The sequence below is a fragment of the Vipera ursinii genome (genome assembly GCF_947247035.1).
Source record: "Vipera ursinii genome assembly, chromosome: 16".
NCBI lineage: Eukaryota > Metazoa > Chordata > Lepidosauria > Squamata > Viperidae > Vipera > Vipera ursinii.
The window spans coordinates 1,192,050-1,215,463 of record NC_139529.1 but is presented as its reverse complement, the minus strand read 5'-3'; the positions used below and the strand labels follow the sequence as shown (position 1 = coordinate 1,215,463).

General features: G+C 54.3%; 1 protein-coding gene and 2 long non-coding RNA genes across 7 annotated transcripts in view; all 3 read left to right on the top strand.

Annotated features, from left to right (window-relative positions):
* The first annotated feature begins 5,538 nt into the window (after positions 1 to 5,538).
* VAV2 (vav guanine nucleotide exchange factor 2) overlaps positions 5,539 to 23,414 on the top strand; it is a 108,709-nt gene continuing 90,833 nt past the window's right edge. For all 5 annotated transcript variants that reach the window (XM_083375292.1, XM_083375291.1, XM_083375295.1 and 2 more), the window contains exons 1-2: positions 5,539 to 6,155; positions 20,117 to 20,233. In XM_083375292.1, the coding sequence (XP_083231418.1) occupies positions 5,892 to 6,155; positions 20,117 to 20,233 (381 nt within the window). In that variant the 5' untranslated portion in view covers positions 5,539 to 5,891. The remainder of the gene's footprint in view (positions 6,156 to 20,116; positions 20,234 to 23,414) is intronic.
* On the top strand, positions 7,386 to 8,380 carry LOC310647786. The gene is made up of 3 exons (XR_014493947.1): positions 7,386 to 7,452; positions 7,555 to 7,729; positions 8,287 to 8,380. It is a non-coding gene; the product is annotated as an uncharacterized lncRNA (long non-coding RNA).
* Positions 9,779 to 13,111, top strand: LOC310647785. Its single transcript, XR_014493946.1, has 4 exons — positions 9,779 to 9,994; positions 10,801 to 10,983; positions 11,959 to 12,604; positions 12,648 to 13,111. It is a non-coding gene; the product is annotated as an uncharacterized lncRNA (long non-coding RNA).

Below are 23,414 nucleotides of genomic sequence, written 5' to 3'. Positions count from 1 at the left end.
TCCAAAGCACCTGAGGACAGGTGGAAGTTTGTTAAAGAGAGATTGAACCTAGAAGTAAGGAGAATTTTTCTCACAGTGAGAACAGTTAATCAATGGAAAAGCTTGCCTCACGGAATTGTGGGTACCCATCACTGGAAGTTTTCAAAAATAGGCTGGGCAATGATTTGACTGGCATGATGTAAGGCCCCTGCCTTGGACAGGAGTAGACTGGAAGACCTCCAAGGTTCCTTTCAGCCCTGTTATTTTATGTTCTACAATTCTAAAAAGTCTAAACTTTAAACGACTGCTGCTCATTTCATCAGAGCTCTGTAGGATTTAGATGTATTGCCTGATGAAATGAGCTGCGCTGTGCAAGAACTTGGGCCTTCTAACAAAATTTGCTATTGAAAAAGGTGCTATTAGAGGCAGTTGTTGCTACCACAGACTCACTGGGCCCTTCTCTTGCGGACTGCAGCCTAGTTGGCCCTCAAGGACAGAGGCTCTCAGATGCCTTCTTGGATGCTGAATGAGAAGGCGGGAATCTTGCAAGAGGATCGAGATGACTCTGAGCCTGAGAATCCTTGGCGGCCAACGCAAGTTGTAAAATCAAAAGTGCAGGGAAAGAAAAATGAAGCTCCCCCTTCATCACTACCACTTAACAACTTATCACTGTCTCTAAAGTCTATTATAAAGATTCTCAATCATCCAGGTCAAGGTTGTCCTAAGGGTGTTTCTGTCATGTTCCGGATGTCATTGCTGCTAACATCGGCTGTTCTTGCTTTGACAGCTTTTTTAGGAGGCAACTGGACTTTCTTGTTCTTTGAAGACGTTTCACTTCTTATCCAAGAAGCTTCTTCAGCTCTGACTGGATGGTGGAGAATGGAAGGATTTATACTCCTTGCAGACAGCTGTTCACTTGCATTCTTTTAGAGAGTTGTTGAGGCCATTTGGAAGTTTATCTGTGCCCTCAAGGTCACCTGAGTGATGGAAATAGGTGTGGAGGCTTCTTGGAACTGCTGAAAGGACCGTGTTGCAGACTGGAGATAAGAGGATGTCGGCTCCCTTCCCCTCTGTTGAGGAAGGGCTGTTCAGTTTTGACATAGATGGCCTCTTTGACCCCTCTTTCAAACCAGAGGTCCTTTCTGCCCAAAATGTGGCAAGAGCAGAGGGAAGCCCCCAAGGCCCAGAACGGACCTCCAGAAACACGTGGACCCCACCCACACCCTCTGTTCTGGGCCTCGGAGGCCTGGAGGAGGCCTCCCAGGCCAAGAACAGATCTGTGGAAGTATGTGGACACCACTTCCAGACGTCCATTCTAGGCCTCAGAAGCCCATAGGAGGCCCCCCAGGCCCAGAATGGACCTGCAAAGGCATGCAAAAGTCTCCGCCCATCTCCATTCTTGGCCTAGCAGGCACATAGGAGGCCTCACAGGCTCAGAGCGGACCTGCGAAAGTGCAGGCCCTGATTGGACCTCCGGAGACATGCTGAAGCGTCCCCCGACCTCATTTCTGGGCAGCAGTGGCCCAGAAAATAATTTAATTTAATAATTTAATAATTTGATTTCTATACCGACCTTCTCCCGAAGGACTCAGGGCGGTGAACAGGGCAATACACAATAAAAATCAAATACAAAAATTAAAAAACCATTAAAAAACCATTAAACATCATGCCCATAAAATCAATACATATTAAGTTAAAAACTAATTTTAAAAACCCAACCCCATCCCGTCAGACCAGGCCAGCTTGTTCGAAAAAGAATGTTTTAAGATCGCGCCGGAAGGAGCGAAGGTCGGGGGCCGTCCGGAGCTCAACCGGTAAGCGGTTCCAGAGGTCTGGCGCGCCCACAGAGAACGCTCTCCCCCTGGGGGTCACCAATCGGCATTCTTTGATCGGTGGCACCCTGAGGAGGCCCTCTCTGTGGGAGCGCACTGGACGGAGGGAAGTTGATGCCGGTCGCAGGTGTTGCCGTAGGTAATCCGGACCCATGCCATGAAGGGCTTTGTACATCATAACTAACACCTTGAACCTCACCCGGAGAGCAACCGGTAGCCAATGCAGCTCGCGGAGCAGAGGTGTAACATGGGAGTATCGGGAAACTCCCAAGACGACTCGCGCGGCTGCATTCTGCACCAGCTGGAGTCTCCGGGTGGACCTCAAGGGCAGCCCCATGTAGAGAGCATTACAGTAGTCTAGACGAGAGGTCACAAGCGCATGAGTGACTGTGCGCAAGGCATCCCGGTCTAGATAGGGCCGCAACTGGCGCACCAGGCGAACCTGGGCAAAGGCCCCCCTAGTCACAGCTCCAATATACCCACCGACACACAGATTGGGCCTTCAGAGGCACACGGTAGTGTCCCCCAGCTTTTGTTCCATTCTCTGTTGCAGAAAACAGAGGCCCAAAGTACCATAGGATCACACGAGATCAGTAGCATGAGATCTTGTGCCACTGATCTCGCGTGATCTTGCATTCCTTTAGGCCTCCATTGTCTGCAAATGCACCGAAGGCCTGGATCAGCCAAGAAAGCGAAGGACCTCGATTTTCTCAAGGTGAGCATCCAAGGCCTGGTGCCTAGGGAGACCCAGGGCGGGGGGAGGGAATAGTCACTTCTTTCAGTGCTGTTGTAACTGAGTGGTCACTAAACAAGCTGTTGTAAGTTGAGGACTGCCTGTGTTTTCTTCGTGTCCTCTGGTGCCCAAGGTTTAAAGTCCTTTTATCAGTTGTTTCCAAAGATAAAAAAAACATTTCTCATGGGAAGGAACAATTTAATTTATTTCAAAGTTAATTTCTTATAACCAATTTCAGAGTTTTAATTCAAGTCTATCTGAACCCTTAATTTTTTAAAATTAAATTTATATGCTGCCCATCTTGCTATCCTGAGCAATTCTGGGCAGCTTAATGAATTCAGAACTTTATAAAATCAGCACTATAATTGCAAAATCTTAAATTTGTAATTTTTTAAAAAAACTAATTCAAAAAGACCTCACCCAACAAATACGATGGTTAAAGTTCTAAAAGTTCTCAATTTTTAAAAAGGACTAGGAAAAAAAGTAAGCTTCAAAGTGATTTAATAGCGAGGTATGGTTAAACCCTTAATTTTTTAAAATTAAATTTATATGCTGCCCATCTTGCTATCCTGAGCAATTCTGGGCAGCTTAATAAATTTAAAACTTTATAAAATCAGCACTATAATTGCAAAATCTTAAATTTGTAATTAAAAAAAACTAATTCAAAAAGACCTCACCCAACAAATACGACGGTTTAAAGTTCTAAAAGTCCTCAATTTTTAAAAAGGACTAGGAAAAAAAGTAAGTTTCAAAGTGATTTAATAGCGAAGTATGGTTAAACCGTAAGTCCATAAAAAGACTACATCAGTGGCACTGAGCTTGGTGGAATCTCGGAACTCTCAGCTGTTTGTTAAAGACCACAAAAGCACCAGTTTCTGCTGTCTACTCACACAAAAATATCTGTCTGGAGTATGCATGGGTGAACTCAAGATCTCTCTCTTCTCCAGGGATCTTGGTAGCCTGGATCAAGCATCCAGCTGCTATTTTCAGCTGAAATGTCTCCCACTAACGGTGGGATATCCGTTTGCCATTCCTCACTGGAAGTTTCTCCATGCGTTACGGGAATTCAACCAGACCCTTAATATGTTACGTGAACCAGACCAACTGGTTAAATTGTAATAAGATTTTATTAAATCAGCAGTTTTTGGGTGGACAGGCAGCAAAGGGTGTAAAGAGCTTCTCCAAAAGTAAACCAGCCATTTTATTTTGTGAACCAGGATTGAAAGTTTCCCTCCGTGTTGAGTGACCCGTTCATTGCTGATTCACATGGCACGGGGAATGTACAGCGCATAAAGGGATGGCAGCATTTCCCCTCCCAGAAGGTTAGCTGCAGAGGAAGCAGCTCTAGAACGCACCAGAGTGCTGAAAGTTGCAAAGGAGTCATTAATGGGCACCAGGCTTAAAATCTTCCAAGAGATGAGTTGCAATTACTAGATGCCACCAGCAGGAGGAAGCAGATTTGAGATTGTACAATATTTGAAAAATGTCTGCACAGATGAGCATGTAGAAACAAAGCAGAGTATGTTAGACCCTTAGAAGAACTAAGATACGAATTTTCACAAACCAGTTGTGTCTTTATTAGGACCAGCCATAGTACCCCAAGCCAGTAATCCAGAAGTCTTTAGGAGGCAGGGGGGAGACTGCAGACAAAGATCATATTGCATCAAGCCATGGCGTTTTATAGTTGAAGCCGCAATCCCAGTTCTTCAGGAATGGCGCCACTCTGTCCGGAGCTGCCCTTGTCCTGCTGCAGGATGGGTGTCACCTGCCGAGAGGGCCTCTTGGCTCTGGCCAGGTCACACCTTGTGGAAGGGACCGCCAGGCAGCGGACGAGCCACCAAGCCAGACCCAGCGCTTGCACGCAGGCCACATCTCGCCTTGGCACTTATGAACCTGCGAATCTCTGGACAGCGACTCACGTGGTGCGCCGGGCTCCTCTTGAAACTCTCCTCTTTCTCGACTTCTGGCATCCACATTGAGAGGGGGATTCCCCACCAGATCTCTTTTCGTGGGGTTGAGGTGCCCCCTTGGCCCAGAAAGCCAGTCCCCCTCCTCTTTCTTCCCCCCTCCCAGCCCAACCCACCTCCCAGATATATTATAGGGAAAATATGAGGAGAAAGGTGTGTTGGATACGTTTGCCCCTTATTTGTAAAAATAATAAAAGTGGGATATAAATAAATAATGCTTGTATGTACCGCGGTGCCCTCTCGCATTAGAATTCTGAATTGGCTTCCGATGAAAACTGCAATAGCTCCCTTATTCTTCTACTTGCAGCTGCTGAAGAAGTTGCATATAAAGGGGGGGGTCAGTATTTGAACGCAGGCATCTCGCACCTGCATGGGGGGGGAGAGCGATGCAGAGGCAGCCACCGGCCGGCCGCCTCCGCCCCAACTTTTCTGGGCGCGTCTGGAGCGCGTCCCGGCAGGAGATGCCCGTCGCTTTCTTTGTCCCCCCCGGTATTTCGTTTCTTCCTGCCCTTTTCTGCTCCGTAAATAGCTACCCCCCCCCCCAACTGCCACTGTCGAAGTCCCAAGGCCTTCGGAGCTGCTTCGCAAAAAAAGCGGCCGAGGCGCCGGTTCAAGAGGCGGCGGACAGCAGCTCCACCCCGCGCGGCCTCCCCTTCCAGGCGGCCCCCGAGGCCGGCCGTCGTCTTCGGGCTCCGCAGCCCCAAGGGCGGGGGGGGAAGGGGCGCCCTCCTCGGCCGAGACGGAGGGGGGCTTGTCCGCAAGGCTAGGCCGAAACGCAGCCGCTACCTCGGGGCTCCTTGGCGCCCCGCGCCTTCCCACCAAAGGCTCTCGTGGAGGCTTCCCCGGCCGCCCCCTCCGCTGCCCCGCGCCGGGCCGGAGCCCGCCAGCAGCCCGCGGCGTCGCAGCAGGGCGCTCGCCGGCCGGGGAAAGGCGCGCTCCGGAGCCGGGGAGGAGCCGAGCCCGCCCCTTGCCCGCCCCGCCGCTTCTCTCCAGCCGGGCAGGCAGCAGCCGCCGCGCCTTCCCCGCCCACGGCCGGCTCGCAGGGCCGAGGAGGGGGCGGAGAGGGAAGGGGCGGGCAGGGACCCGCCGCGCCGCCTCTCCACCAAAGAGTTCAGGCCCGGCCCGGCGGCTTGGAGCGCTCGCGGCCCGGCGGGGCTCTTTGTTCGCCGGTCGGGCAGCCCGGGAGCCGGCGGCGCGGGGGCGGCGCGGAGCAGGAGAGAGCCGCGGCCGGCGGGCATGAGCCGGCGGCGGGGCGTCCTGCCCGGCTCCACCGTCCTCCGGCAGCACCCTCCGCAGTGAGCTCCGGCGCGGCTCCTCCTCCTCCTCCTGCTGCCCGTCCATGGCGGAGGCCCCCGGGCGCGGCGCCCGTCTCGGCCGAGGATGGCGGTGCCCGTCCGCGTAGGCAGCCCCCCGCGCGCGGCCGCGCGGCCCCCGGGCGCCATGGCGGAGTGGCGGCAGTGCGGGCGCTGGCTGATCGACTGCAAGGTGCTGCCCGCCAACCACCGCGTGGTCTGGCCCTCGGCCGTGGTCTTCGAGCTGGCGCAGGCGCTGCGGGACGGCGTGCTGCTCTGCCAGCTGCTGCACAACCTCTCGCCCGGCTCCGTCGACCTCAAGGACATCAACTTCCGTCCGCAGATGTCGCAGGTAGGTCGAGGCCGCGGCTCTGCCCGCCGCCCCCGCCTCCAGGCGCGCCCGCAGAGCCTACCCGGGCGGGCGGGCGGGCGAGGGCCGCCCCGGGCTCCCAGCGGCCGGCGCCGGGCGAGCGAGAGGAGCGGCGGGGAGGACCCCGACCTCTGGCCCGGAGGGGCTCCCGGCCCCGCAGCTCCCGCGCGGGGTCCGGGAAGCGCGTGCCGAGAGTCCCCGGAGGGCGCCTGCCGGCTTCCTCCCGCGGGGATCGGTGATGCGCGGCGGGCGGGCGGGCGGAGGGACCGGAGCGGGCTGCCTTCGTCGTCAGCCGTCCGCGCTCTCTGCGCAGGGCCGGGGTCTGCCGGCCGCAGGCGGCTGGGCGACTCGCTGCCTCTGCTGCCCCGCCAGGCTGGCCGCGGGGCTTGGCGGCGGGGCCGTCCCGGAGAAGGGCCCGTTGCTGGAGCCTCCCTTCGCGCCAGGCGCCTGGCTCAGGGCTGGGGGGGCAGGGTTTGCATCTCCTGTTAGGGGAACAGATTGGGGGGCCTTTGACTTCAGGCCCTCGAGCCCCGGGAGGAGTTGCAGCCCGTGGGGCTTTCCACCCAGGACTGTTTCACCGAGCGAGACTCAACGGAAGGGAGGGCTGCTTTCCAGCCAGGGGATGGTCCCTGTAGTCCTGCTTGGGAGGAGAAATACTGCTTGATGGGGGTGGGGGGGCTGCGCTGCTCCTGAGAGCACAAATCTGAGCCTTGCAAAGTTTTGCAGAGTGGACTTTGTAACGGTGACTGATTTCTTGCAAGGAAGGATGTGGTGGGGAAAGCCCCGCACCCTCCCAGAGGAGATTTTGAGGGGGTGTGTGCGTGCGTGCGTGCTGTGGCCCTAGGAGCAGCTGCAGAGCGCCCCATCTTGCATTCGTGCCCTGGACTGTGGACAGGTGAGGAGGCAGCAAAGGTCATTGAAAAGGGTCTCTGTGTCTGTTGGGCTTGTGCAGATAAATTCTGCCCTTCCGTCCCTCACTTTGCTTCTGAAGGGAATCCAGTTGCTGGAAAGGACCTTCGGCCAGAAGGCAGAAGGGAAGGCAGGGAGTGGTCACTCTCTCCTCTAACCCTGGCCTGAGGGGGCAGAGTCCTGCTTTCGGGGAAGAACTGGCCCTTCTTGGAAGGGTGGGGGCTTCTAGCCTGGGAATGCACGTTCGGGGACACGCAGCGTCAAAGTGGGGTGCTGCTGACTCAGCATTTGGTCTCGGGGAGTCCGTGTATCTTTCCCCACAGGTGTTTGCTGGGCTAAAGACCTCCTTGGCGTCTCTCGTGCACAGAAAGTAAGGAAAACACAGAAGGGGTAATTCAGGAAGGTAAAAAACTGAAAGGCTGGTTAGGGTTCAGTGTTAAGGTGGTCGGCCTTTCTCCTCTGGGCTTCCTAGAACCAGCCGAGCCTTGGTCGAGAGAGGAGAGGGTCTGAAAGCAGAACTCGCATTCCGGGCCAGGCGGCCCAAACACAGGAGGGACTAAACAAAAAGCAGCCCATCATCTGAAGGCCGAAAGAAGTTCGGAGGGGGAGCAGGTAGAGGATGGGAGTCATCCGGAGAGGCAGGGACGGTGAGTGAGTCCCGGATGCCCTTGGCAGCAGCTGGTGGAGTCTGCCTGGTTTGTGCAGGGTTGCAATATTCGAGCCATTAAGTGAGCCTGGCGGATGGACAACTGCCTGGCTGCCTTGGAGTCCGAGGGGGGTGCAGAATTGCCTGAGGCGGGGGGGGGCAGCCGTGGCAGGAGGGAATTGCTGCTTGGAAGTCGAAGGTGCCTCCTGCCCTGTTGCTGCTCTTCTTCCTCCTCGCTGCCCTTGGTCAGCTTCCTGCTCTGCCCGGTGAATGTGGCAATCTCCCCCCCCCTCGCCCTCCATCTAAGAGGGATTCCTACTTTAAAGAAAGGACAAGGGGTGGTGGAGAAGGATACTCCCAAGGCCGTGGGCTGTAGGTAACCCACCCAGCACTCGAATGAATCCATGATGAAATGTCAAGCATTAACTTTGTAAGGCTGATAAAGGTTTATAGCCATTTTTAATTTCCTAGAATTTCCCTAGAAATTGAAAATGCAGAAGACAAAGAAATTGTGACTGGTGTTTAGACCGATCCCTCTCCCCTTCTTCAACCCTGCAGCCTCGGGGCCCCTGAAGCCCAGGATTGCCACTCGGTTCACTGACAAGACTCAACTCCTTTCCCATCCAGTCTGGTGGAGCTGCTGTGTTCTCAGCCACCAAAATGGTGACATCCGGCTGGCTCCTCCTCCTCCTCCTCCTCCTCCTCTCTCCCTCCCTTGAGCCTTCCTCAGTCTTGGCAAAGGGGCATCCATGGACCCCTCCGGACCTGGGAATTGGCCCCGCAGCTTCCAGAAGCGGCATCAGGTTCCTTGCCGCTTTCACAGTTGTGTCTACTTTTTCTTCCAAAGGGCTGCAGAGCGCAACCCACCAGGTTTCCTGAAACTATAAAAGGGCAGGGGTGGGTGGTGGAGCTGCAGGAGTTCCCCAGAAAAAGGCCGTACATCTGCGAGGGGACAGCCTGGCCAGCTTGGCCAGTGGAAGAACTGCCTGCTTTGGGACCGACTGGGGGTCCCAAGATGTCCTGGCCCCTTCCTTCTCCCCAAAGGCTGGCTGTTACCTGTTTGGGAAGCTTCTGCCTCATTTCCCAGGCTGACTGCTGCCCCTCCCCCCCTTTTCAGCTGTGGCAGTTGGCTGGTGTCTGTGTGTGTCTGTATATGTGTGTGTGTTGATGTCCGAGAGCAGCCTCTGCCCTTTTTGTGCAACTAAGTCAACACTTTGCTCTCGCCCCTTGCCTGGTGCCCGCAGTGAGTGAGGGCCTTTGCTTTCTTGGGCAGCCATGTGGTTGCTGGCAAACATGGAAGCCTTTGTGTGAATGCCACTTCCCTGGCTCCAGGCGGGGGGGGGGGAGCGAGTGGCCGCAGTTGTGATCCTTTGCTGTGATTGTGTGTGTGTGTAGAAGCACATTCCTTTGAACTTCCTTGTAGGTTGGGGAGCAGGGGTGGGTTGAGTCACTGATGTTGTGGGTCACAACATTGAAATTTGGAGCAAAATGCTAAATTTTAATAGCACTACCTCTGCCTTTTCTCCCTGTTCAGTTAAGCTTGAACATTTAATTCACAATGCCTGTGTGGAGCGCTTTCCACCCTGCACCGACTCTGATGCTGCATTCCCTGCACTTCCCTGGCTGGAAGTAGTAATAATGACAATAGTATTTGTGTAAGTGCAGCCGCACAGCTGAAAAATGTTGTGCTCTCAGAACTGAGCCCCTCGGGGGTGAAGGAGCTTCGCCTGTCAGAAGATTTTCTCTTCCTGCTGGGGATTAAGCCAGGAGGGCGGCTATTTTCATGTCCCCCGTGGCCCCCCCCTGCCCCCGCTGGCTGTGCCTGGAAACCGGCTGCTGCCCTGTTTAAAATGTCATAAATAAATAAATAATGGCTGGGCTGTAAGAACCTTTGATCTGTCCGGCTGCTGATCTGTCCAAGATCCGTCCTGACTGGCTGAGGACTCTCAATCCCAACAGAGCCGGGAACGGGGGGGGGGTCCCTGCTAAATGCTGCCCGTGTGGGCTTCCAGGAAGGCAGTGAACACCTCTGGCCCGGAAGCTCCTCTCAGAGTCCAAATTCTCCTTGGCTTTTGGCAGCTTGTCTGGGCTCCACGCCCTGCTGCAGACTCTCAGACCGGCCTTCTCTGTTAGCCAGGACTGACCAAAAGGAAGAGCTAACTCAGCCTGCTCAGACACGTGTGACTCCATCACTGAATTTATGTTAAGATACTGACAAAGATCTGCATATTTTATGCACGCCAGAACTCTTGAGACCAAAAGAGAAGTGAGTACTACAAGATGTACAGATGTCTTTAAAAAGAAAGCGGGATTATTAAGTTTTTGAGACTCAAAAACCCTTGGCGACCTACTTCAATTATCCTAGAAGTCTTCTTTAAAACTTCATTTGCTTGGCTCTGCCCTCCCTATTATCCTGCTGTGAGTAGGCGTCCTTCCCTTCCCTAACCCCTCCCTCCTCCGCCCCCTCCATCTTCTCTTTGTTGAATTTTAGATTTGGCAGTCATATTCTGAGTATGCCGTGGCGCGTAGCCCCTTGTCTGTGGGATTTTAAGATAGTTTCTAGAAGGCCTTGCAGAGAAGGGTGAGCAACGCACTGGGCAGAATTAGGCTGTTCCTGTCCTAAAATGGGCTGGTCTGGCATTCGCACCATTTGCACCAAACGCAGCACGTGGCAGGGATGTAACTAAGGCTCACAGCCTCGCCTGCCCCATCTGCCTATTACTAAAAAGTGTTCTGGGAAGGCCACGCTTGGCAAAAGCCGGGAGAAGCAGTGGAGGCCAGCATCTGCTGATGCCCTTGGCACAGGGAGGGTTGTATCTCGGTGTGTAAAAGGAAATGATAATTAGCGTGTATTAATGAGCAAAATAAAGAAACCCGGCTACAGTATGTTGTTGTGAAACCAAGAAAAAGATGGAGGCTGCAGTGTCTGGGAACTGTTGTAAGTGAAGACATGAATGCCTGCTGAAGAATTGGGTTTAATTTTGAATGAAATAGGATGATTTGGGTGAATTTGGGGCTTTTGGGGTGCTTGTGAAAAGCAAGAATTCATACATTAGGAATTTTACATTGCAGTGAATAGTGATCATGGAAGGACCAAATTCCAGTTTTGGAAACCTTACAAAATGTTCTGAAAGGACTGGTGACATGATGGATGGAGAGGAAGGAGAGGAAGGAGGACAGAAAAGCAATTTAAGAATGAAAGAGCACGGGTGGGCTCTCTGCTGAGGGGAAAAAAGCCCAACCTGTGGACTTCAGGTGCATAAGTGTCCTGTTTAAGCATAATTCTGTCCTTGCATTTACATACAGGGCATGCGTTGAAAACCGTGAATGGATGGCTCAGAGATATTTGGGGAGGGGTAGTAGAGGGCTGAGGGAGAGACGCTGATTTGGGAGTGTCGGGAGTGAATCTTGGGACGAGGAAGTTGCAGTGTGGAAGTAGGTGGGTCTCCCAGCAGGAGAAAGGGAAAGGGGAGGGCGGGGGGGGGAGCAGCAAGGAAAGCGGTGGGAAAGATTTGGGCTACCAAACATGAGCGCAGGGCATGGAGTTCTTCGGGGGGAGGGCAGGAGCCGGGGGGGAGAGAGGGGTGGGACAGACACAGGCAGTCCTCGGCTTGCAACCACAATTGAGCCCAAAATGTCTGTTGCTAAGTGAAACAAGTGAGCTTTGCTCCATTTAACGACCTTAACAACAATTGTTAAGTGAATCATTGCATTTGTTAAGTTAGTCGCATGGTTGTTAAGCGAATCTGGCTTTGCTTGTCAGAAGGTCTCGAAAGGGGATCACGTGACACCCTCCCCACCCCATAAATGGGAGTCAGTTGCCAAGCGCCTGAAGTTTGATCATGTGACTATGAGGATGCTGCAATGGTTGTAAGTGTGAAAAACGGGTCATAAATCACTTGTCCCAGTGCCGTTGTAACTTTGAACAGTCACTAAATGAACTGTTGTAAACTGAGGACTGCCTATCCTTGCAAAACCACGGTAGGAAAGAGAAAAGGGCCAACGGAGCCCCCTGCAGAGGTAGCAGATGGGGGGGGAGATCTGGAGAGGGCTGGGCCCAAGAACAGATCGGAAAGGGATGCCCTGGAGGCCCAAGGAATAAAACGGAAAGGCTGAAGAAGTGAAACCGGAGGAACTTTAAAATAAGAAGGCAGTTTACAGATTGCTAGATCTTTGGTTGATTTGCTGATATTGAGGACTAGAAAAGTGAAATTATGTTCTCTTCCACAGAAGGCAGACTGCAGACGTGACCCAAAGCAAGACCTGGGCAGCTTTCCTGTGTAGACCAAATAACTGCAGGTTACAGGGGGAAAATGTGAATGGGAGAAGGTCAGCTTAGCGTATCTTTGTTCAGTAAACACACGATGGCGATCAGGCTGCGATGGTGGGGAACGTGTCTGGCCGTGGAGTTGAAGACGGATCCCGGGGGGTGTAGCCGGAACAAGCGGGATGCTTAAGAAACGCTTCCAGACTAAGAGGGGCGTTCCTCACGCGTGTCCTGGCAAGAGATCTGCAAGGCCAGGCGTGTCTTCAGAGGCCTGTTTGCAGGAGATGCAAGTGTGCCTTCCCTGGGATGCCAGAGATGCCGTCTTGTTGGCTGAGACCCGCAACTAGCTTCCCAAATGTCAGGTGGCCGAATCTGGATATGATTGGAGTGAAGGTTGAGATGTCGTTTCTGACAGGGAAAAGAACACAAATGCTTCTGCACGACACACAAATGCTGGAAAGTAGTGCAAAGGGGTACATTTGCTTATTTTGGTAAAAAATATTTACTAATAATGAGGAAATTATAAATTCTGGTAGAAAAGTAGCATCTGGTAATATGTCTGCTGCAAGGAATGAATGTCTCTTGAAAGACATGTGTCAATATGCCTAGGTTGCCACAATGAAATTTGAATTGTGTAGGTCTGGAGAAACAGCAGTCAGGGTCAGGGCAGTGGTTGTGGGCTGCGTACAGTGAAGAAAAACTTCTACTCCTCAAGGGGAGATTTGGAATTGGGTCGGTATAAATTGATCAGTAAAATAAATATATGAGAATAAGGTACCCCTTTGCACATCAAACCCATCCGTTTTGCATCATTATCTGACCCACTGTGCCCAACCAAGGCAGTCAAGGGCAGCCCATTGTCACTAAAAGCTGCTACCCCCCCCCCTTTTCTGCCAGGGTGACTCATCAGGGCCAACGTGAGGAGACAAGGAGCTGAGCTATGAAAACCTGGGGAAGGTCAGGCTGTTCTCTGCACGTGCACCAGAAGAATTTTACGGACCCCGGTCCCTCCCTCCCCCCCTTTGAATTACATTCCCTGACACCTTTCACAGCTCTGTTGGAAGAGAGAAGAAGGCTTTGTCTGAAAGGCCCTAAGCAGATTTTGGCACTAATTCCTGCAGATTTGCGGTTGCCTCCGTTGAGTAGAACCAGCGTCCACCCTCCACCCCTGCAGCCAGGGCTGGAAACCACCCAGAGCACCGGGCAATGGTCCTCTTGCTTGACCAGGGGTGGATGGCCCACTTCAAAGGCTCGGATGGATCAGCAAGCATCTCTGAAGGGACAAGTGGTTGGGAGGCGAGCCCAGGGGTGGTCTTGCCACGGTCTGGTTGAATGCTTGGGGACATTCCATGTTGGTTGAAGCAGGAAGTTCCTCACTCTTTGCCACGCTGATATTTTCCAGAGAGCACATCTGAATATGACGTTGGGTAATGTGTAAAATGCAGCTGCTCTTACAGAATGACAGTTGGAAAGTGAGGGTGGAAGGAGCTCCCCTTGTGAAAGGTTTTAACCTTGCTCCAGGCATTATGCTACCTGCTCTGTCCCAGGCGACAAGGTGGATTTGGGGTCCTGCCCCTCTGCATGTCAGCGCAGCATGGAGAGAGAGCCTTTGAGGGTCCCCTCGTGGGGGGTGGCTATTTTGAAACGGGTTCCATGCAGGAGGTTGGGGTTATTTTCTTTCCTAAAAAGCCCCTGAGGAAGAGCTGGCTTCGGCAGCCCCTCCCCCTCTTCCACTGCCAGCTGCTCTCCTAAGATTGGGGAAAGGAGGCAGCTCAGCCCCAGCTGACTCACCCAGGAGGGGGGGGGGCTGGCAGTGCCGATGCTGCAGGGTGATGGGAGAAGCCGGGTGACTTAGTTTAAATTGGCTAAGTGAGGAGGGAATCTCCATTGGAGAAAACCTCCAAGAAGGATGATTTGGTCGCAGGCCACTGGCGAGGAGCGAGAGGCTAAGTGGATAGGTAGGGGTGTGTCGTGTGTGTGTGTGTGTGTGTGTGTGTGTGTGTGTGTGTCCGTCCCTCCTGGCCTTCATGCAGTGTGGGAGCGGTCTTTCAGCCTTCGCTGGGGCCACATGCTGGGTCTTGGCCGTTCCCTCCAGCTGTCAGGTCCCATTTTGGGCGCCCTGCCATTCTGTGGAGTGGGAGGAGGGGCTCTGGGGAGCCTCCTTGGTATGCTTTCGCTTTTGCTGTAACCATGTGGGAATTAGGATGTTAGGATGGAGTCTGTCCCAGCCTGACTCAAAGGTCACTGCGCCCTGAGGATGACCTGTTATCTGTCCTGTACCTCATACCTCAGCACTCTCAAAACAACTTTGCGGCACAGTATGCGAAGAAGAGCTTGGTGCTTTGCGCAGGATGGCAGGATTCCACCTGACCTTACTGCAACTGCTATTTCTCAGTAAAAGTTATTTTGATTGACCACACGGTGTCAAGAGTCTTGCTTTCCTGAGGGGGCCAAGTGGGGCAGGTCCTTATATTAGGCGGAATCTGCAATTGTGGTCAACCCAGAGAGGCACCTACCTCTACTGTGGGGACCACGGAAGGAACGTCTGCACAAAGCAGTGGCTTCAACCCTCCAAAAAACTGGGACCTAAGTTTGTGAGGCCTTTCCCCATCAAACTACATTTTATTAACCTAGTCGCAGCAGAATTAGACTTGCCAAAGTCCCTACGCGGCTCCATCCGGTCTCACTGCAGTTAACTGAAAACTGAAATTTCCTCACCCCTTAGACCAGTTCTTCCCCTTGTACGTGTGCCATTAACTAATGTTAATGGGGGGGAGAGCAACATTTTGAGGTGATTCTGGACTCTCGTATGCGTAGGGTAACCTCTAATATTTAGTGGCATGGAAAGATATCCCCACAGGTCAGCGACATATTAGGGCCCCTAGATTGGTGAAACATTTTCACAATCAATATCCTGACAAACCTAACCGAATGTTCTAACTTTGTTTTTCCCTCCCATTTTAGTTATGTTGTGCTCTACAGGCTTTTGGGGTGGCAGCTTGTCAGGTCCCCATCTGGGTGCCCTGCCAGTCTGTTGGTGGGGGAGGAGGAGGCTCTGGGGGAGCATTCTTGGCAAGCTTTCACTTTTGCTGTGACCGCATGGGAATTAGGGAGGGGGTCCTCTTCCCCCAATTCCAGCCTGACTCCAACGTTGCTGCACCCTGAGGATGACCCACTATCTGTCCTGTAACTCAGCGATCAAAACAAACTTGTGGCACTGTATTGGCTGCCAGTGGGCTGGTCGGAGGGGGCGGGGGTTGGGTTTCAGAATGAGAAGAAGAGCTTGGTGCTTGGTGCAGGATCGTTAGATTCCACCTGACCTTACTGCAACCACTGTTTCTGAGTAAAAGTTCTTTTGACTGACCACACAGTGTCAAGAGTCGTGCTTTCCTGAGGGGGCCAGGTGGGGCAGGTCCTTACACCAGCCTTCCCTTGGAGTTCAGTTATTGCTCTTGCCGTGACCTCTCAGGTTTCAGAGTTACAGCACAGTGCTTTTCCCCTCTGCAGCCTCAAGAAGAGCCCCCCCTATTTTAGTAGAGGCCTGCCCTTTCATTCGGGAGGGGGGCTTCAGACTCTTGATGGCGCTCCCCATCATTGGATCCTCACCTACAGCTGGGACTGCTCCAGTCCAGGGCCTGGAACTGGGTGCTGTTTCTCCCTCGCCTCCCTGGGAGAGCTGCCTTCCCAGTGGGGGGCAGAGGGGTCTGTTCCCCAGGAATTTGGCTCCAATAGAAAAGAGAATGGGGGGTGGGGGTCATGGGTAGGCTAGAGCACTGACCTCTGAAAATGCCCAGAAGCTCTCATGTCTCTCCCCCCCCCCCCCCCCCGTTGCCTGGTCCTTCCTCTGCCCAGCTGAGCAAAGGACTCTGATCTTCCTGGCAGAGTCGTGGCATTTCCCAGGAATGAGAGGGAAGCTTCTACATCCTTCAGAACCTTCTGCCAGTCACTTTCTCTGAGCCCAGCCTACCTCACAGGGTGGTTGTGGAGGAGGAAGGAGCATTAGGTATGTTCCCTGCTTGAGCTGACATGTCAGACCACCAATCACTAATTGGCACCTAACAAATGGCGGATGAGATGATGGCTGCCCTGTGGGGTGAGCCCTCCATTTCTCCACCCCGTCCCCTCCCTTGGGGCGGAGGATTTAAGCCGTCTGGGGATTTGTGGCAAATCTGCAACTGCCGCTGAATGCAATCTGCGCCTGGCAGTTGTGAGTCTTCAGCTTGCCAGGGTATTAGGGATCAGGAAGCAAACAAAGCCATGCGGTGAACTTCATTAACATCCTTTTATCAGGCTCCACATTGGTTTTGCCCTCTTGAGGGTAGCAATGCAGTGGAAGACACTTTTCCCCAGGGCTGGATGATCTTAATGTTTAATTAAACTGACATGGCAGCCGCTCCCGCTCACTGTCCGTGCCACTCTGCCACATTTCCCCCCATCATCAACTCGGAGGCCTTGGGCGGCAATACCCGCTGGGGCATTCCTCGGTTGGAGGGAGAGGGACTGGCCCAGGGACCCCCTGGCGCATTGGGTGGCAGGGCTGAGACTCCCTCACCTGGGGGGGGGCAGGTCCAGCTGCTAGAGGCTCTGGAGGGGGGGAATGGCTGACTTGCCCCTCCATGGGAGGGAGGGCAGAGCAGAGGCTTTGGTGGCTGAGCAGCTGGGATTTGGTGCAGATTGCAAGATTTTTGTGCTCTTGACTCCCTGAATCTTTTCTGACGGGTGGGGTGGGGGGGAGGAAGCTTATGCATTGTTGAGTTATTTAGAAATGGGGGCGGCAGGAAAAGTGCCTGGTGAGGAGTCACAAATTCTAGAGAGAAAATACTTCATGTGTCTGTGTAACTGGGACGCTGATTTCGCTCTTCACCAAGCATTGGGGCTTCAAATGGCGCTTCTTCCCCAAAGGGCTGATTTTGGAGGGAAAATGCTGCAGTATTTTTCCTGGCTGGGACTCAAGGCCCGGGTGTGAGAAGCCTGTTGGGAGAGCTGGTCCAGGCTTCAGCTGATTCCACCCCCCACCCCGTCAGTTACTTCGAGCAGCCCTGCTTTGGGAAGCAGGATCAGTGGGCGGTGGCGGCGGTGGCTTCCTCCTTGCGTCTGCCTCTCTGCCTTTTGGGAGCCCTCTCTGGCTTGGCGCAGTGGCTGCTTCGATGCTTCCATCCGTGCTTTACTCTGTTTGCCTTGAATTTGCTTTGCATTCTTTCCATTGAGTAAAGAGTTACGGGAGCTGCGTCATGAGGAAGCAAACCCAGCTTACAGTATGGCTGTGATGAACCGGGAGCAGAGACCTGGTGGGGAGCTTCGGGTCAGTGTCGGCTCCTGGCCAGAGCCTGCACGAGTCCTGGCAATCTTCTTGCAAGCTTTTTCAGAACCCATTAAGTCTTTCCTGGGGCTCTGAGGGAGAGACTGGCCCAAGGTCAGACTGCTGGCTTCCTGCCTCTGGCAGGACTAGAACTCGGGTTTTCCCAGTTTCTAGCCTGATAAATTTACAGATGACTGAATGAATGCAGCCATTTTTCATTTCCAAGATTGTCTCTTAGTCCTGCTTAGGGCCTCAGGTGTCCGCTGGGAGAGAAAGAAGGTGAGGCAGCAGCCGGGGCGGGTGTGTTTATGTGTGTTTGGGTGAAGAAGGGTCTGTGGGAGCAGAGATATTGGCTCAGCTTCTGGAATTGGGTGGCTGGGCTCGCCATCTTGTTGCCAGGCGTTTCCCCCGCCTCGCCATAATCCTGCCATGGTTCTCGTGGTGGTGAGTTCCACAACTGACGTAGGGTGGTATTTGTGGCTTAGAGAGCTAATCAATCTGTCTTTGTTTTGGTTTTCAGTTGTCCCCGCAAAGAAGTCTCACTCTTGGCACTGCCCTTTTCCGGCCGGCTACGGCCTCCCGTTGGCAGAGGCGTTGGGGGGTGGGGGGCAGAGGAAGGCGGCCGAGTGGCCACCCTCCTTCGCCAGGCAGGTTTCCCGGAGGTGGCCGGTGCAGGAGGAGCCCCCAGCGGGCCTGCCTTGCCAGAGGAGGGAGGGTCTCTCTGGCCAGCTTTCTTCACAGATGCCTGCGTAGGCAACCCATCAGTGGGTGGGCCCGATCCCCTGGGGAAGAGCTCTCCTCATGGGGGGGGGGGAGGCCCAAGCAAAATCTAATTCCTGTCATTGGGGTTTGATTTATTTTCTGCCCGGCCTTCTGGATCAGCTGAGTCTTCAGACAAGAGAGGATCGGTCCCCCCCAATCGCCTCTCCTCCAGGCCAAGCACACTCCAGGCCTCCAGCAACCCCCCCCCCTCCAGGGCTGTCCACTCTTTTACTCCTGCTGCAGTTGTGTTGGTCATGAGGGGGGGCAGCCTCTTAAGGGACCCGAATGACCTGACCAGGAGGTGGGCTGCTGGCCAGGTTGCCCCCCCCAACCATGAGTGTCAGTGCTGCTTTGTGTGAGTCCGGCTTGGCAATGAAAGGGAAAGGCTGAAGGCGGCCAGTCCCTAGGAAGCGGGGGCTGCCCTGAGTGTTGGGGAAGGGGCAGCAGAGTGAGGAGGGATGGGCGTTGGGGAATGGGCAGGCTGGGGAATGGGCAGGCTCTCCCAGGCTTGGGAAGCAGGATTTCAGCGGTGTTGGCTTTTCAAAGATGCTCCTCTTTTTGTGAAATGTTCAGAGACTTTTGCTCACCCGCTGTGGGGAACAGCCTGTCTCTGTCTTTCGTGGGGGGGGGCTCTCTTCTGGGTGGGGCGGCTTCCAGTGTGCAAAGGCCCCTTGAAGAGCGGCCTCCTCTCCTGCAAGGAAAAGAGAGCCATTCAGAGGAGAAGCACACATGCCGATTTTGCAGAGCAGGACCAACAGGCAGTGTGTGTGTGTGTGTGGGGGGAGAGGCCTGTCTCTGGGGCTTTTGGGCGAGGGGGGGCAAGTATCAGCTTGGCCTCCACCCTTTACTTTGCCTCCCACCCCCACAGCTGCAGCAGCCATTCCTGCATTGCCCCCCCCCTTCATAGAAGCATTTTTCTTTAGCCCAGTGACATCTTGGCTGTGCTTGCAGCAAGAGAAGCAGCGGCCCAGCCCTGCCTCGCAGCCAGAAAGCACTCAAGGGAGGGTCTTCCTGCATCCATCGCTGCCTCTCTTGCCCAGAAAAGGCCTGTGGCATCTCAGGACCCCCGGCTTTGGCAATGGGCCACCTGGCTCTGACCTGAGGGCCAGAGACCATGCTGCTATGCCTGGGGGTAGCCCACAGAGGGTCTCCCCAACTCTGAACCAGAGCTCTGAGGAGACCCTGGCCCGTTGGCTTCCCCACTGCCCCTTCTTGTTCTGTGTTTGGAGGGCTGAAGGCTCCCTCGCAGGGTCCAAAGGCAGTAAAGAAAGAAAGCCCCCCCATCCCTCTCTGCAGCTGTAGGGCGGGGGGGGGCAGTGAAGGAGGCTCATCTGACACTATGCAGAACTGCCCTCCCCGGCCCCAGCGGGATCCTGCTTGTACTGGAGGGTGGCAGTGCCTTGTCCAGGGGCAACAGAGCTTCTCCAGCTTCCCCCACCCCATCCTGGACATCTGTGCTCTACCAAATTCAATATTTCAGCTAAAAAAAATACAAAAATCCAGGTCCTGATTTTTTAATAATCTTGTTTAATAACCCCTTTGCAGGGTTGTTGCTTCTGGCTCCACCAAAAGCTGCGAAGTGACTAGTCCTCAGAACATACGGGGATTTGAGCAGAATGGTGTGGGTATGTGTGTGGGTATACACATGCAAAAATGGAGTGGCCAATGGGGAAGTTGGAGCTCACTCTGGTCTGTCTGACAAGACCACAAAGACCTCATCTCAGCACCCCGGCCGCCAAGTCTGGGTGAGGGGGGTGGGCAGGGATCTCCTCTGGCTCTCCTTTCGGCACCGAGCCTGCCGCAGACCAGCCAGTGAAGCCCTAGGCTGAGGGGGCTGTGTGAACCCAGGATGTCCACCCGGGTTGAGGGTGTTGTGTGGCTGCTGTCTTCCATGTCCGAGAGACTCCCCTCCCCCGGGAATAGCGTTAGGGATGAGGCCGCAGGGGGAGCGAACTGTGCGGACGGAGTGGTGTTTGTCATTTCAGAACCCACACACACGCACACCCCCCCATGGTGGGTCTCTGTGGGAAAAGCTCTCAAGGGCTCCCCTTTTCTTGCAGTTCCTTTGCCTGAAGAACATCCGGACGTTCCTCAAAGTGTGTCACGACAAGTTCGGCCTCCGGAACAGCGAACTCTTCGACCCCTTCGACCTCTTTGACGTGCGGGACTTCGGAAAAGTAGGTGGGGCTTTGGGGGGAGGGGCGGGCAAGCGTGAAGTGGCTTTTTTCCAGTTTCTAAAGCCCCCCCCCGAGGAAAATGCCTCTGAAGAGGGGCTGCAGATGTGAGGAGAAGCACCTTTTGCAGCTGCCCGGAAGACCCTCGAGGGCTTGGCAGCCCCTTTAGGCAGCCATTGGCAACGCTGGGCCCAAGCGGGCCTCAGGAGAGGCGTCTCCACGTTAGGTGCAGCGCTGGGGGGCTCTCGCTCAGAGCAGAAGTCTCCCCCCCTCCACTGCTGCCGATGCTTGGACAGGGGTCTGGTCACAGGGAAGCCTCCGTGTCCTGCCAGAGGCCACTGGTGTTGCTTGGAGAGATCCTGTTGACCCAGGTTGAAGCTGTTACGTTGCCTTCACCTTTCAAGACAAAACTCACAGAAAGCTGCATTGCTGAGTGAATGGAATTCTTTTTGTAATTCATAGAACAACTGCAATTATTCTACACGTTGAGAAGGTCGGGCACAGTGAGGGGAAAAACTACCATGCTGCCTAAATCCTCCAAATATCAACCGGCCGGTAGTTTTTTTCATTAAGTACCTTCCAAAATCACAACTATATCATGTAGGGAAGAAATCCTTGTTGTGGAGGGGAGGGTTGAAATGAAATGCAGCTGCTTGGAAAGGTTGCTTCCCTCTCTCGCCCGTTGTGCTCCCAATTTTAGTGTGCGGCATTTTGGCTCAAGCTCTTTCCCCAAAGGGTAGCATTAAAGCTGGTGCATTGCAGGCCTTTACATTTCAGGGGGAGGGGCGTAGGGGAAATATCTGTGCCGCGCTGGGCTCCTTGGGGGGTGAAAGAAGAAGAGAAGCTGAGCCTCGGTCCGTCTTTTCTTGTTGGAAGGGGTCCTCGCAGAGCCCCCCCTTGCCTCTCTTCAGCCTGACTCCAGGTCTGAACTTGCCAGGAGCTGTTTCATGGGAAGCAGATGGGCGACCCGGCAGTTGCAAGCGATGCGTGTGGACAGTCACGTGGACTCGGGAGAAGAATTAAGGGGTTCACTGACTGCAGAGCGATCGGTCTGTGTGGCTGTGGCTTTGCCGCTTCCAGCTCTGTAATGATGCTTTGAATGCTTTTTCTTTGCATTTATCTCTTGATTTCTACGTGCCAATGATGCGTAGATTGAGTTCCCTGAACCACAAACCTACTATTTCACATTAGCCGGCCCGAGCACGTTGCACAACACAGTCACTCTGTCCCCAAAGCACTTGGAGTTCCCTGTTTTTTTAAAAGAGAATTATATTTATTTTTACTAGCTTCATGCCTGGACCAGAGAGTGTAGGTATGGATGTGGGCAATGGCGCTGCGTTCATAATTCCTCAGAAATCTGAGAGTTCACTAAGCAAGAAAGCACATTTCAGTTTCTAGACCTTTAATATTGGGTCTTAAGCCACTGTGCAGCTGGCTGCAGTTTTCCAGGGCTGCACCCGTTTGGCGTATCTGCTTGTGCCCGGCATGCCTGCCAGCGGTCAGCTGAACAGGGTCCTGTCGCTGACCACTGTGGAGAGGAGTCCTGGCCTGCTCTTGGGCACGCGCAGGGTGCACACAATGCTGCATCACTGGCTGGAACTCGGTGTCAAGTACTCCATGGTTGCACATTCAGCAGCTGATCCAGGGTTTGAGGTCAGAGGCTGGGAGGCTGGACAAAAACCACATCAGAGTTTCCGGCGAGTGAACACACAGGAGCCCCACCTGTAGGCAGGAGTAAAAGGGCCCTTGTCTGCTAGCTGGTGGGCATCCAAAAAGGACCAGGTTAGGTCCTGCAGATAAGGGAAGGCCCAGATTCCCATGCAGAGGTGGCACTTTCGAGAAGATGGTCTCCTTAGACTGGGAGGCTTGTGCCCCGCACAGTTGCACCAGGCAAGGGCCCTGATGCTGAAGGCTCCTGTTTGGCCATATCTAACACCCTTTCATTCAACAGCCCCCATTTTGACTTTAATGACTGGGATAGAGTTGCTCTGAATTAGAATGGGGGCGAGGCTTCACTCCCATGGCCAGCTGCAGAAGTCCCGTTGCTTTCTCTAGAAGTGAGTGTCACTGAAAATGAAGGGAGGCCAAGCAGAGAATAATTCTATTGGATTTGTCTGCCACCCTAAACTGCTCTGGGGGGCTCTCACAGAGGGCCCCCAGCCGTGATTAAGTCCTGAGACAAGAAGGATCCTGCTTGGAGGGGCCTTTGGCTGGGGCTGACCCACCTTGGACTCTTGGCAGCTTTTGATATGCTTGACCCTGATGTCCACGAAGGTTCTCAGTCATCCAGGTCATGACTGTCACGACTGTTCTTTTCAGAGAAAAAGTCCAGTTGCCTCTTAAAAAAACACCTTTAGGACCTTGACCCCGATGTCCTCCTGCCCCTCAGGGGGTCAGGGGTGCAAGGCCCTGTGCTACGGCCAGGGCGGTCTTCCTTCTCAGCGGTCGGTCATAGGCAGTGTTCAAGCCTGAGACTCAGCTGTAGGGGCTGCCCTTTTCCTGCCCCCATGGTGGTGAAGCTTCGGGGGGTGGGAAACCGCCCACTGACACGTGGTGAGACGCGATCAGGTGCTGAGGGTGGCCATGGTTGTGCCTCTCTCCGGCTCCGCCATCCAGGCCCTTCCCAGCCTCTGGCATGGGGCTCTGGTGGGGCCAAGTGGCTGGGGGATCCTCCTGGAGCCCAGGACTTGCCATTTTTACCCCTGGGAGGGAGAAAGGGGCTGCATCTGTGTCCCCTGGTGCTTGCAGCTCCTGCTCGATGGGCCGGGCACAAATCCCCTGAGGCACCATTCACCCAGTCGCTCTGCCTCAGCTGGAGGGAAAATTGCAGTGGGGGAGTGGCGCCTTGGAGCCAGAAAGGCCTTCCCTTGGGTGGGGCTGAAATTGGGAGCCCCTCACTGAGTGGGCTGGCCTGGGAATCCCCCTGTGGGAACCCCCTGGCTGTCGCTCTGAGGAGTCCCCCAGGCTACAAGTGCCACAAAACGGCCCCCTCCCCACCCCCTCCCCGCGGCACGGAGGAAGCCTGGCCTGGCCTGGGGCAAAACGTCTGCAGAAGGCCGGAGGGGCCTGGCCTGCAGGGAGGCAGCTGGGGCAGGAGCAGAGCAGGGAGGCCCCCTGAGGCAGCTCTCCACTCTTGCACGGTCGAGCAAGCAGGGAATCTGAACTGGTTCTTGCTTCTCGGAGG